The sequence below is a fragment of the Polyodon spathula genome, chromosome 24, assembly GCF_017654505.1.
Source record: "Polyodon spathula isolate WHYD16114869_AA chromosome 24, ASM1765450v1, whole genome shotgun sequence".
NCBI classification, from domain to species: domain Eukaryota; kingdom Metazoa; phylum Chordata; class Actinopteri; order Acipenseriformes; family Polyodontidae; genus Polyodon; species Polyodon spathula.
Window position 1 is genome coordinate 13,971,432 of NC_054557.1, and position 14,857 is coordinate 13,986,288.

The 14,857-nt window shown below is 43.9% G+C and overlaps 1 protein-coding gene across 2 annotated transcripts in view; it reads left to right on the forward strand.

Annotated features, from left to right (window-relative positions):
• LOC121299244 (immunoglobulin superfamily DCC subclass member 4-like) overlaps window positions 1–14,857 on the forward strand; it is a 48,582-nt gene that overhangs the window by 19,231 nt on the left and 14,494 nt on the right. The window contains exons 4-13 of one of the 2 annotated variants that reach the window (XM_041226906.1): window positions 2,553–2,686; window positions 7,638–7,772; window positions 9,285–9,437; window positions 9,976–10,386; window positions 10,551–10,718; window positions 11,004–11,141; window positions 11,303–11,476; window positions 12,264–12,497; window positions 14,252–14,359; window positions 14,567–14,750. In XM_041226906.1, the coding sequence (XP_041082840.1) occupies window positions 2,553–2,686; window positions 7,638–7,772; window positions 9,285–9,437; window positions 9,976–10,386; window positions 10,551–10,718; window positions 11,004–11,141; window positions 11,303–11,476; window positions 12,264–12,497; window positions 14,252–14,359; window positions 14,567–14,750 (1,839 nt within the window). The remainder of the gene's footprint in view (window positions 1–2,552; window positions 2,687–7,637; window positions 7,773–9,284; window positions 9,438–9,975; window positions 10,387–10,550; window positions 10,719–11,003; window positions 11,142–11,302; window positions 11,477–12,263; window positions 12,498–14,251; window positions 14,360–14,566; window positions 14,751–14,857) is intronic. The other variant, XM_041226907.1, reaches the window with a different exon arrangement.

The following is a 14,857-nucleotide window of genomic DNA, read 5'->3' on the forward strand; positions in this document are numbered from 1 at the left end:
CCAAACAGCCCCAGTGAAATTTATTCAAAGCAAAGTAATCTTATCAAAATCAAGTGCTTTGTGGCTTTAACAAGATAGGAAAAACCTGGATGTGATTTTTTTTTTTTTTTTTTTTTTTTTTGCGCATTCTAGCAGTATTTAGTAAACTGAAATAGTGTGTCGTATTTTTCATTTTTTAAATATATGCTTCTGTTTAATATCATCAAAACCTGCTCGATGTTGTATGGAGCCCTGGTGTGTAGTAGATTAGTGAGGATAGGCAGGAGCTGCAGCTTGTGCTTCCAAATGCTATTGAAAGGGCTACTTTATCCAAAGTGTAGGTGTGTTTGTTTTTAAAAGCACACCCAGATGCTCAGCAGCCCTGTTTCCTCGCATGTCGCATGTGTTGTTACATTGCTGTGCATCCCCAGCTCTGTCAGAACCTGTTCCCACAAGAGCGGTACAAAATGAAATGTCCATCTGTCAGGTGAAATGATTTATAGATGATCACTCCCAAATGAAATTATGCAGGTTCAGCACTGTGGTTTAAGAGGACAGGGTTTGCTCGGAGCTAGCCACAGAATTGGGCAGCAGGTTTAACTGGCGTTACAGTCAAGTCCTACAGCGTATTCTTGCATGATTAGTAGGCTTGCTGCTCAGTGAATCAATGAAGAAAACAAAGAAGGGAATAAGGTGTTTTCTTTCTCTTTGCAGGCGCTACAGAGAGAGAGAGACAGCAACACACAGACATCAGGTCAAACATCTTTGACAGGACTAGTGTTAAGAGCATGCAGTCTTCAATTCTCAAAAAAGTACACTATAAATACAGCATCTATGGTTTCAAACTATGTTTAAAATTAGGTTGCAGAGTTACAGGGCCCACATTCCCATGTGTTTGCATTTTGTTTTGCTTCACTGTTGCAAATTGAATAGGCTTGATTCTGCCATGGAGGTGTAATGCCTAATATTTCCAGTTTTTCCCTCTATTTGTACACCTAATTAAAACTAGTCTAATTTACTTTAGCATATTGTGTTTTGAAAACAAAGAGATCAATAAAAAATAAATATTAAAAAGTGGTCAATTATAAAGAAATGCATGAAGCAGTTATTGGATTTTTAAAAATGGAGGGAAGCAAAGCTTTTGTAACACAGTTATTTTTGTATTCCGCCCCCAGAAATGTATGAGTTTTTGTTTTTGGCAGAGCAGTGTGAAATCCTCCTGCGATGCAACAGTACTTTCATGCTTCCCTTTGTTTTAGAAAGATTGTGCACATTTTCCCACACCTAATTCTATAGCTCCAGTAAGCCTGTGCCAGAGGCTATGGATTTCAGTTGTACACGTAGTTGTGGGATTTTATTGTTGTATCAGTGCATTTTTGTACCGGGTTTATTTTGCATCTCGAGTGCTCACTTTCTGTATTCATATGACCAGCACTGTGCTCTTGTGTTACTCTTCCACAGTACATACCAGAGCCAGCCTGACGCATGTCGTGGAATTACTGAATTGTACTGGGCTCCAGTTACTGTAATTACTGTTTGTAAAGACTGCAAACACACAACCCCTGTTTGGTGTATAAGTTCAGCCTTCTCAAAGCCAGCTTTAAAAAGGAGCTTGTGTAAACAGGGTAAGAGTCCCTGCATGCATTTAGTGTTCCCATTCTTACACAACGCACCGTATTGAGTGATCACAATTATCAAGTGAGAAGTGGAAACCTTTTGTCTAAGGTTCGTCAGTTCTTGCAGTACAAAGCTGCTTCATTATCGACGGTCTCTCTTTAGGGGAGTAATTACTGAACAGACAGGAAATGAGATCAATGCGTGGAGATGCATTCAGAGCTGTTAAACACCTAGTGAGCAACAGAGCGCAGCGGTTCCTGCTGTACCGTACCTGGGATTACTTCTGTGGAGGGTTTGGGGGCCTCGGGTGGTGGGGGGAATGGAAGCAGTTCAATAAAGGGTTATTGATTGCTCTCATAGCAATGAGATCAGCAATTCAAGCTCTCTGCAGGGTGGAGATTGGGGAATAGTGTTGCTGATATTGTAAGAACATTCTAAATGCCGGTGAAGATGTCTGTGCATTTGTTGATCCCAAGCCATGGAATGCACGGTTTAATTAGTGAGGAGGCTGCACACACAGCATTCCTGCCAGATTTCCTTTTTTTTTTTGTTATATTGGAGTTTCTTTCCAGCAGGTTTGGTTTCTGTGCTTGGAGAACGGAGCCTTTCTTTGTTAATTTGTCTCTGTTTTTTTTCCCACTTTTTCCACCTGCTGTTGGCTGCTGTTGAAGTCCTAAACCACTGTTGTTCATTGAAGTGCAACAGTTTTTTTTGTCTTATTCCATCCAGGCAGCGTTTTGAAGTATTGTGCCTAGTTCTGTAGCAGGTAATTATAGAACATGTGTAATTAGCTAGTTGCAGGTACTGTATTCACACGTACAGCTGGAAGAAGCAGAATCACACTTCTGAATTAGGGGTGGGGAATGTAAACTGCCATGGCCTCTTGCATGTCAAGTTTGTAACACTTTAGATCGAGTACAGTGTATACTGAGCAGGTCTCTCCCGTCCCGTTCCAGATTCACCCCCCTCCCGAACGGTGTCCTGCAGATTGTCAATGTGCAGGGAGAGGATGCAGGGGCGTACCGCTGTGTGGCAGCAAATGCGGCTCGGACTTGCTACAGCCAGGACGCAGCGCTCACCGTCACCGAAGGTAAACCAGGAACCACACACGGTACATGCGTTGTAGAAAGAGTTCGGCTTGCTTAGAACTGTTGCCATGATCCTCAGTTGACAACTGTGAGATCTGATGGGGCGGTTTTGAGTTTAGGAGATGATTCATGATCATAGATCAGATTTGAATAGGAATGGTCTGGTATCTTCAAATGAAATGACTTGGCTTTGCATGCATTACCTGTGAGAAGTTTCCACTAGCTGAGCGCTCCAGATTAGAGTGTAATTAGTTTTAGAGCTGAAGAATGTGCTGCAGATCAATAAACTGTATTATGAAGGTAATCCTCCTGCCATCCTGGGAGGATTCTCTCAAACACTCGCACTCTGTATCTGATTAGTAGCCTCTGGCAGATACTGCACCCATCTAATGAAATGTGTGGAAATGCAGCCCTAATGTCTGTCTTTCCAGGAAACCGCTACAGTGTATGGATTGGGCAGAGCTAAAATGCAGTTAAATTGAGCGCCTCTATTTATTACAGGGCTTGATTGAATCATGCTCTGTGATTGTAGTAGGATTTCGCTGCGTTCACTGTACCAGTGCACACATGCTTTGAGAGTGGTTCTACAGTAACTGGTCAAAATAAATTACTACTACAAGCATGCGTTGTTCAAGTGGAAATGATGTGCACAGTATTGTCCAGTTTGCATGTTTTCTGTAATTCTATAGACTGTATTGCAACACACTTCATGAGGAACACCATGATCTCCAGAAAGCATACTGCTGGTATTATGGGTGGAGTACCAGGCCTGCTTATTGACTGTAGCGATCCCAGACAGTACGTGATGTATGGACGGTGTAGAGTTGGGATGTTTTTTATTAGAAGTGGCATGATTTCAGTACAGGATGCTCAGTCCTCTGGGTGTCTCAGTTGTTCGGCGCAGTATGTATTTGGGAGTCTAGTTTTCTGAAGGATGAAGTTAGTCGTTGTTATCTGGCTTGGTATAATAGCACTCAAATTGGGTTACTGTTTTAGAAGTCAAAGGCCCTTTTTAACGCAAGTGTTGTTAATTGGGTAGTTTGTTTTGTGCGTGTTTACAGGAAGACATTGATTTTCTTTTCCGCTTTTGTTTAAATTACTTTTCGTAGTTAACTTTCAGCGCAGGAGGTTATGTAACTTGGCTGCAGTGATCCCAGATAAGGGTCATTGTGGTAGATCTGGCCTCCTTTGTATTAAGCCATTAAGTGACAATGTTCTCATTTGAGGACAGGCTAAGTTGGAATTTCTGGAGCATTTGTAACTGGCATCCTCCTGTTGTTTACATTTTCTCTTTAAATATATTGTGATGATAACTTACTATAATATTGTTAACAGCAAAAGTTGTGTGAAAAAATACTGAATGTATCAAATTACAAAAACACAACTGCTTTTTTTTTCCCCAAAAAAAGTAATTTGGTACTGAATGGGTTAACAAAATAGCTTTGTTTAGATCATTTGCTGTTTTAGATCAATCTAGATTGCAGTGTCTCATAAAACTCAAAGGAGCAATCTCACAATGACATACTGTGTATTTTATTGGTGTATAAAATACCCCCCCCCCCCCCCCCCCAGTAGTTTGGATGGGATTCATTTGAGCTATTTGGAAACACAGCAAATGATTATAACCTTGTGTATTTAACACATAATAAAAAGCCTTGTGTAAACTCTTACTGATTCCTCTTGGATCTATGACCAATGTTTTTGTTTTGTTCTTTGCAGTTACTAGAGAGATGAATGACAAGTCATTATTACTCTCGCTCGCTTTATTGCTCTTGGCAGCGCTTCGGAAACTACAGCAGCCAAAGCTGCTGGCAACTGTTTCCAAACCACACTTAACAAAATCCATTTCCTTACCTCTTACCTCTTACTCTCCCCGGCTGGGGATGGAGCAGACGTGAGTCACGCGTCAGAGTTTCACATGTACCTTAATTATGATGAAACTGGCTGAGGTCATTCTCTTAGCACAAGCGTTTAAGTGTAGCACAATATTGGGGGTACATCTGTCTGTCTGATGCTCTTATCTGTTATGTCCCACTTTACCACACTAGCCAGCATGACAACAGTGACATTTTCAGCTTTTAATATCCTGCAATTATAACAAACCACCACCCTCAACAGCACTTTGCAAATGTCAGAATCATTATAATGTTTTAAAACAAGGGTGTGACAGGCTGGCAAATGGATAGAGGCCCAGAGACAGACTGCAGTTCAAAAAAAATAATACTTTTATTCACAATTAAACACAAAATAAAAGGGCACAAGGGCCAAAACAAAGATATTCAAACACATAACAAAGCAAAACTTACAAAATAAAGGTTTCCAGGCTGGACGATGCCTTCATTGGATCAGAAAATACCAAAACCACAAAACAGCAAACCAAAAAAATAACAAGCACAAACACCAGCTTGCTTCCTCAGCTCCCTCCTCTCCCTAATGGGCAGCTGAGGCCTCCTTTTATATCAGGTGTCTGGGTGCTGATTGATTGTTAATTACTCCAATCAACCCCAGCCACCTGAACACAATAAACCCAGGAAGGTCGGGAAATTTAACCCCATCCCTGCCAATCTATAAAAGTCAGAGCTCTGCTCTGCCACAAAGGGTTATGAACGTTTTCTTACAGATGGTTAGTACATCCAGAATGGGCTTTCCTTTGGTGACGAGTATCTTTCAACAAGCAGATTTTTAAAAACATTCTTGTTTAAGAATACTAAACAACCATTTCATCAGAGCTGAAGCATAACCAGTGTAAAGGTGAGTGTAACAGTATTGAAGTTCTACTGTACCACTACAGGGGGCTGGTCTATTTAATGCCTGAACCACGCCTGGTCTGTGTCTGTTTCAGAAACGTTGGCTGCCAGTTGCAGCTCTTATTTAACCTCGGAGACCATGTGTTAAATCTGGTCAGTTAATCACCCCGGCCACTGCCAGGGCTTGGGCAGGGCCAGGTCCATCTGTTCTATTCAAGGTTCTGTCTAGGATGGGCCCCGATCTTGGTTTCTCTTTCCATCCATTCTTAAATGTCCTGCTCCCCTAACAACACCTGATGTATATGCTGTGATGCTGGAAATCAGTTGGCAATTTTACTGGCTGTTGTGAGCAGATGGCAGCTTAGTCCAGGTGACAGGTTCTGTAATGCACACCGCCCACTGACGACTTAGTGGAGATACCAGTAGTAACCGGTTTAACTGAAGGACCAAATTCATTTTCCTTTTGAAAAAACACAAACTGTATGTGTGCTGTTTGATGCATTACATTTACACTTACTCTCATTTATTAACTGCAAAGGTTAAGTTATTTAACAGGCACGTACATGGAAATAACAGGTTGCTGCCAATTTAAAAAGCTCCAAAGAATGACAAAGTAGCCAAATGAGGACAACGGCACATAATGGGCTAGTATAAAATATGCTTATGCCATAGATACTTATAACTTAGATTTACACAGTCTGATTTTTTAAATCCTCTTTTCACTTTGGTGAAACAAGCCTGTTCTCATTTTGGGGTGCAGTAGCTTTTCAAGATTCCCAAACAATGCTGTGCAGTCGTCTCGTCTTTGAAGTCGATGTGAAAAGGCAGTTCTCAGGGCTGTTGGGTTGGCTGCCCTTGTGGTTGATGTGATTTGCGATGACAGCAGTAGCAGCTCTCCGCAGAAGCGTGTGCTGACGTATTGCTGTGTTGATATTAACGAGCGGTGGCTGGAGCAGGAAATCACCCGTGGAGTTGACTAAAACTGTATTGGTGAGCAAATGCCTTGTACACTATGTTTTGAAACAAAATACATCAGATCTGTATCTCATAGGGTCTACCCAGGTGTGATGAATTAAAATAATTACATTTCCTTATTGCTTCCATTGTGCGTGCGATATCACTCAGACAAGTAACATGGTGGAACTTCTATTCTTCAGTAAATATCCAATTAATCTTTGGTTGCTTCAATTATAATAAATTACAATAATTGTAAAAGTGGTGTTAAAACCAGAAAAAAGTGTGAAATCCTAATTCAGGAGCTGCTGAATGCACTGTGTGAGATCTCCGGTCTGCCTTGTAGTTAAATGGAAAGCTCTTGTGGCAGAGGATGGCTATTAACATTCCTTTCGGGTTACACCAACATACATCTTGTTTGGACTAAACTGCTTCAGGTTAAACATGCCTCGCTCGGACAGACTGCAGCAGCATCCAGGGTCGGGTGTCAGCCTCTTCATGTGCTTCACATCTGACAGGAGTGCCATAGTGTTGTGCAGCACAAGCCCGCTCTCTTGCTGTGCAAAGGTGTCGATCAGAGTCACACATGGGAGGGCACTTGAGCCAGCGAGCTGCAGAACTGTGGGTCTGAATGAGAGGCAGGCCTTGAAACGACACTGCTGCTCAGAAACAAAACAGTGCTTTTCACTTGCTTTACTCAGAATGGCTTTGAAGTTAAAATAAATAAATATCTGCGTTTGTTCCGCCAACACTTGTCTCTCTTGTCATCATGGTTTCATACAGTGGCGCGGTGTTGCTTGCAAATGCTTTTTGAAAGCGCTGTGTTTATCAAAAGATGCTTTTTAAAGCCATAGTTGGCATACAAGAGGGCCCTTTTCAGCTGCTTTGATTTGGAACAAGTACGGTTTATTGCTGTTTGTTTGAGTGGTGTATTATACTCTGTAAGTCTCCTTATGACTTGATAGTGTGTCATTCCCACTTGCTCAATAGTGGGCAGACTGCAGTTTAAAAGGAAATATGCCCCTACTGTAACTGCAATGTTGCTGTTAATGTAACAGTCTTCATTAGCTACAGTGTAGATAACAAGCTCAGGTGTGTCTTATTAAATCCTCGTAAAACCAGGAATGGATCAGACTGCTGTGCAGTGGGAGTGTTTTATTCCCATCCCTGGTGTGTTTTTAAAGTTTTGGCAGTGATCTTGTCTGCCGTCTCCCTCTCTGTTTTATTATCAAGCTCTCCTTGCATCCCACAGGTCCTCCGTTGGGGCAGGGGGACGTGGTGATCATCGCTGCCCCCAGAAACACAACGGTGGTGGCGGGGAAGCCCGCGGTAATGGAGTGCATGGCCCAGGCAGACCCCACCCCCTTCGTGTCCTGGATCCGACAGGGTAGGCTCACTTTACTAAGCTCTGCACTTGGATCTCTTCTCTTTGATGCTTTTGAGGTGACCCAAGTCAAAGGTGGCCATTGCTTTTGTCATTCTGTATCTATTAATGTGCAGGTTCTGGCCAGTGGCAATTCACAAGGTACTATAGAAGATGTTTTGTGCATTAACACACAGACACACTGTACATACGAGTTGGGGTTAAAGGAATGGAAGTCAGAGTCACATTAGGCACAGCAGCATGGGTTTGCAGTGGGTAGTCCTCATGCACAATTGAATCGTTTTGAAAAATCATCTTCACCCCGATGACTAACAAGTGCTGCCTCTTTTATAAAACGTCAGAAGCCTGTCTTTGGCTGCTTTAATATTTGCAATACAGTGGTCCGCCCCTGGCAGGGCACGCTTGCTGATGACACACATTCTTCAATTCCAACCCTGCCCTTGGGTTGCTTTGCCTAATCAGATCAAGCTCTCCGCTGCCCTTGCAGTATTACAGACCCACACTGCTACAGTGAAGCATATGACAGTGCAGCTGGGCCCCATCATTGCAGCTTATTGCAGGAATGCCTGCTGTTTTGCTAAATGTATGGATGACTTTCCTCCTCTGGCTTGTTTTGTTTTTTCAAAACCAGGTGTCTTGCACAATGTTGTTTTTAGTGTGGGAGAAATGCATTGTGTACAAGTGAAAGGGGGAAAGATCAGCATACATCTTGTTCTCGCTACAGACTGCTTACTGTGTGTTGTTGCAAAGATCTTTACAAACACAAAGAAATGCATGAAAGTGTGACGTTCATTCTTATTATACAACAATACACACAGTCGGCAAGTGTAGGGAGGGCTATCCATACACCTCGATACAGGATCAGTTTGAATTATGAAGGGTGTCCTGAGTTCTGTTTCTCTGGGTCTTTCTGCTTGTAATGGTTTGATATATTGACAAATCATGTTACCTTAAAGGCTGTGATAATGGAGCTGATAAAATGAACTAGAGTAGATTTACTGACCTGAGTAACAACAACACTGCTAATGATTAAGTGACTTCATCTGCAGAACACGTCCCAGGCTGGCGCTGCGCCCGTCCCTTGCCAGCGTTACGAAACTGTGAGGTGTCAAAGGTCAGGGGTCACGGATCTTGGGTCACCGCAGGCCGCTTTGACGTCATTTAAAAAGCCGCCTTCCAAATCCAAGGACATCTGTTTCTGCTTTGTTTTGATAGTTTAGCCTACTTGAAAGCTGAGGAAGGCTGTTGACTGGCACCAGCAATCGAACTGTAAACCAGTAAAGGTCTTGTTTTCCTAATCCCAGGCTTGAGAACGAGATGCTTTATACCTAAACACAACAGGCTGGGTGCAGGGAGAGGATGGGGCATTGTTAAATAAGCCAGGAATTTAAAAAATTAATAAATAATGCAAAACGGGATTGGAGAAGCTGGTTCAGATTCGATCATTGAAGTTCACCTCTTCAGTATATGCGTCAGTATCGGTAGTTTTATGGTTTGCATATCCTGTTTGTGCAGATGGAAAGCCCATTGCCACCGATGCTGTAGTTCTGTCCACTAACCTTCTGATTGCTGATACCCAGTCCTACCACGCCGGGGTGTACGTCTGTCGAGCCAACAAGCCGAAGACCCGGCAGTTTGTGAATGCTGCAGCTGCGCTGCGAGTGCTGGGTAAGTGGGATCTAGTATGGAGGAGGGTCTATCAGGGCATCCTTGATATATACATATTAACATTGCTTTCCAGTTATATATGCCATTGACAAAAGGATGTGTTTGCATTGGGTTATTTCTAAATGACATCACCGTTTAGTTAAAGTAGGGCCGTTTGAGTTCCAAACAAACTGTGTCTAATGTGTGCTAGCTGTGGCACATGTGTTATTATAGTGCAATTACAAAAGAGATTTCATTTTGAAATGTGTAATTACAGGGTACCCACTGTGAAAGTACCTTACAGTGGTTTCCCTAACCTTGTGCCAGTGTGCCTCTCCACATTCTGAATCGGAATGTTGTTAAACAGTGCTATTAATTATTGTGCATTTGTGCAGATTGTGTGTGCCGTATTGACCTAGCCCATGTGCAAATTTGAACCTCCGTAACGGCAACAAAGAAATCGAGCAACTGAACTCCCCCCAGATTTGGACCTCATTTATTGCAGAAGTGTGAACTAGTGCAGTAGTGAGCCTAGGTTGTCTGTATTTTCACTCTCCAGCTCCCCCGGTCATTACGCTGTTGCCTGAAACCATCTCCCGGACGCGGGCCAGCACGGGCCGCTTCGTGTGCAAGGCATCTGGGGAGCCGGCCCCTGTCATCACCTGGATGAAGAACGGCCAGCCCATCCACTCCAACGGGCGGGTGAAGATCCAGAGCTCCGGCAGCCTGGTAATCAACCAGATCGCGGTGGAGGACTCTGGATACTACCAGTGCATCGCTGAGAACAACCTGGGCACTGCCTGCGCCACCGCCAGGCTCTCTGTCATCGTCCGCGAGGGGCTTCCCAGCAACCCTCACAGCGTGTCGGCCGCCACCCTGTCCAGCACCGCCGTCTTGGTGACCTGGGAGCGGCCAGAGCACAACAGCGAACAGATCATTGGCTTCTCCCTGCACTACCAGAGGGCTGCAGGTAAGGGCATTTTAATCCCAGTCAGATTCCTAGTAGCCAGGACTGGAGCAAGTACAAGAACAAGCATAGCTGTTAGTGCCTGTTCTTCAGCCGTCAGTATCATTGGTCCTGTTCCAAAACAGTTATAAAGTCTAATTTATTTGTATTTTTTGTTTTTCCTATAGGAGGCATGGACAACGTAGAAAACCAATTTGCAGTGAACAACGACACCACTGAGTTTCAGGTGAAAGACTTGGAACCCAACACAAATTATACCTTCTATGTGGTGGCTTATTCCCCGCTGGGTGCCAGTCGGACATCTAACTCGGTCACTGTCCACACCTCAGAAGATGGTGGGTACACTTCTCCTGATTTACCAGTAACCTCTTTTGGATTATCCATTGGTAAAAAAATGATATCCACTATTATCCATTGGTAAAAACTAATTGATGACCTAAACCTGTGTTTAGCCTGTTAGCCTGTAAGAAAACTGACAAATGTCCTTGGAGTTGTGGAACTGCTTTATATGAGCAGTACAATGCACTAAAGCACAGGCAAGACTGCAATGGGTTACCTGAGCGAGGCTTTGCAAGCACACCTTTCCTAAAGTGTCCTCTTGCTTCTGCTCCCCTCCCCAGTCCCTAGTGCCCCACCTCAGCTGTCCCTGTTGAGCACGACTCCGACCGACATCCGCGTCATGTGGTTCCCTCTCTCTGCAGAGCTGAGCCAGGGCAAGGTGACCAAGTACAGGATCGACTACTGCACAGTGGAGGAGGGTGAGTGGAGCCATTGGAACACATAGAAATCCTGTAAGAAACTGCTTCAAAAGGAGCAATTGCATTACCGTTTTATTTTATTCCCCACTGGAAAATTTGCACTTGTTTTAATGTATATGTATTTGGTAGCGAGCACCCTTCTTTGATTCTTTCCCCTCCAGTAGATCAGATCTATTCCATTGAAGTGGCTGGAAACGAAACGCAGGTCCCCCTGCATTCACTGCACCCCAACAAGACTTACAAGGTGCGGATTGCAGCGGGAACCAGCGCTGGTTTCGGAGACCCCTCTGAGTGGACACAACACCGGACCCCCGACAGGGACAACCAGACCATGGGTCAGTAAGAGAACCAGCCCCCCGCCCAGCATAAACTAGGTGCAATGAGATAGGAATCACAATATGCAGGTCATGGTACATGCGAAGGCCCAGATTGGCTATTGTATGATGCATAATAAGATCCCAATAGATTATTTTGTCAAACTAAAACTTCAACAAGATAGGGAAGGGTATGTATTCATACCAACTATAAAAAACACTTCTTCTTCATTCAAGAAGCGCTTGGTGAACCTCATAGAGCTATGCTGTGCTTTTGTTCTTGTATCACTGTACATGCCTCTGTTACGATACGATGTATCAGTGAAAGAAAGTATCCCGATTCATCGATCCGTGATGAATCGTTCCACCCTCAGCACAGACCTGAAGCAGGCCCCTGTGTGCCTGTCGTTTGTTTAGTATTTTGATGGACACATGCTTTGCAGAAGTGTCAGAGGGTCATATGTGAGTGCTGCTGTTATATTTATTTTGTTACGCTGGAATACATTAAAGAATGAAAATGAATATTTAAGCCTTGGTTGACTTGAATTCCCCACAATCGGGACTGGAGAAGGGCTTGTGTGTTTAATAGTCCTTCAAATAGCATGAAAATCGCAGGAATCCCAATTATTGGTTGTCTAAAGAGAATTGCCTTGGCACCCTCTAGTGATAGATCTAGTACAGGGTAACATCTTTTTAGTTTTATTATTTGAAACTCCTCAGAATCCCCTTTGCCCTTCATATCCCTGTCCTCTAGGACTAGCACTTGTTTAAACTCTCTGGCCTGGCTTGGTCTTTGGTTCTTTCCTAGTTCTCTTTGCTCCCCTGGAACTGAAGGTCAGGGCCAAGGTGGACTCCCTTCAAGTCATGTGGCAGCCGCCATCCAATCATGTGCAGATCTCTGGATACAAGCTGTATTACCGGGAGGCAGAGCTTGAGGATTTGGCCAATGAAGATCCGCCAGACTCTCCAAGAAGGGAGACCTGGGCCAGTTCACCCATCAGGCTGAAAAAGAAAGTGAAGCAGTATGAGATCACGGGCCTAGGTGAGTCCTATTCACCTTACAAGAGTGTACTCAAATCCTGTATATACTGGAGGAGCCTGTCCGTATGCTACTCTTCAATCTGTGTCTGCTGGCTACAGCACATGTACTTGTATAAATGTAAAATTGTATAACCACACTCCTGGTTGCCTACTTGGTATTGACATCTGCAGTGGTGTTTTTAAGCATTCTGTGTTTTGCTTTGTTTAATGTGCACTGGAAATATTTATTTCCTGGATAATACAAAAAAAAACCCTGAAGCGGGTTCGGTGTCCCGGGAGGAATGGAGCTGAGCAGCAGGGAGCTGCTTGATAACAGAAAGCAAATTCAGAGTCAAAAAGCAACCTGTTACTGATGAGCAGCAGCAGCAGTTGCTTTGCAGCGTGACGAATGGATCCACCAAGGAGTCGACTATTGAAACGGCAAGATTGCGCCTGAGCCCTGCTACGTTTCAGAGGCGACAGCATGTCACAGATACAGAGATATAAATAGTATCCTTATGAGCAACTTGGGACCATAGCCTGCTTCTCATCCACACACAGCGTGGTTCAATAAATTCTGCAAACGGTACAGAACATCAGGCTGCTGCTGTGTCGAGAGAATACTGGGGAAGCTATCATCTCTTTGATTTCAAAAGCCTTCAGATTCAGACATCCAACCAGCATCTATTAAATTGTGGGTAAATTGCTGGCTATATAGCCTTTAAACACAGACATTACTCTTGAAAGACATGCAGAGGGTGTGGGGGTTGCTAGCTCTTGCTCCAGTGCATTAAATAAGCTGATGTTTTAAAAAGTAGAAACAAGGAACTTCTTGCTCATTCAGTAAAGGAGCTACAGGGTGGAAGTAACCCCTGTGTCATGCAGTCAGGAGCCCGCTGGTTAAGTCCTGGTCTTGCTGAGGGACATCAGATTGTGATGCATAATCCTGTTCATTCCAGTGGGTTAGGAGGGTAAAGTGGGCTGGGGTGGATTCACATAATCATGCTTCAGACTGGGCCATTGCCTCCAGATTTCAGTAGGTTTGGTTTCAAGGGGGACTGGGTAATTGACAGTGGAAAAAGGACAATCATGACATGGTGATAAATCCATCTGATAATTAAGAGGGTAAGCAGACAGAATACTTGGGCAATACAGGGTTAATTCATTGGCTCACCTGCACCCCACCACCACTGTGTTCAAAATAAACAGTTTTTTTTAATAAAATGAATAACTGTAAATCTGTTTCAGTCATCTATCAGCCCCTTGAGTGCTCAGTGTTTTTAGAAAGTCTCACTAAAGCTCTCACTGCTAATGTGTAATAATAAGATGCATTTGCATTATTTATAATTGTTAGATTCTGAATGCTGAAGCAATTACTAATCAGTCGAGTGCTTTGGGAGCAACTACCTCTGTCGAGAGGAGGCATCCTGCAACACCGACTTTACAGTGATGTGACTGGCCAGTCTGCAGTCAGGCGTCTGCACACTCGGGGGGGAATGTATATGAATGTATGTCTGCTTGATATGTAATAAATAAATCAGTGTGATGTTGGGGCAGGTCTTTGATCGGTATGCTGTTTTGTTTGTTTCATTTTAGAATTGATAGTAAAAAAAAAACAAAGTTATTTTTCCTCCTGATGATGATAAAGTCCCACTGTAGCCTGCTGTGCTCTACTGCTCCATGCTAAATGCTGCCCCATACTGGAGGCAAAGCATCAACTGCAGCAAAGCCACTGTACCCAGTCTAGCTGTGACTATTCCCCATTGTGTTCTTCAGCCCCTGATCGGCTCTATGAAGTGAAGGTCATGGCCTTCAGCAAGCATGAGGATGGCTATGCGGCCGTGTGGAAAGGCAGGACAGAGAGGGCACCGCTCACTATGGGAGGTAAGCTGGCACTCAAGTGGGGTTGAGAGTTGCAATTCCATTTCCAATTCCTTTTTAAAATCCATTCCCAATTCCTATTCGCTTATTCCATTCCAATTGGAATTGAACAAAAGGAATGGACCTGTCTGTATTTCTGACTGGTTTTGGTTTGTCTAATCTGTAGTTAAAGTAGTAGCGTGCTTTCAGAGTACTTTCGTTCTGTTTCAGAGCCCCCGGTGCAGAAGGTCCCCCCTCTGCCCCCCAGCAGTGTGCAGGCTGTGTCCAACAGCTCCACCTCCATCTGGCTCAGGTGGGAGAAACCAAGCTTCCGCACGGTGAAGATTGTGAACTACACTGTGCGCTGCAACCCCTGGGCCGTCAAAAACGCCTCTCTAGTCTCCTATTACATCAGGTGAAGGCAGGTTCATGTTCGGATCTAGATTCATCGTGTGGGTGATCTTGATGAAAAGAAGCACTCCCTACAGATTCTTTACTGGACTGCGTTTTGAATCCCTGTGC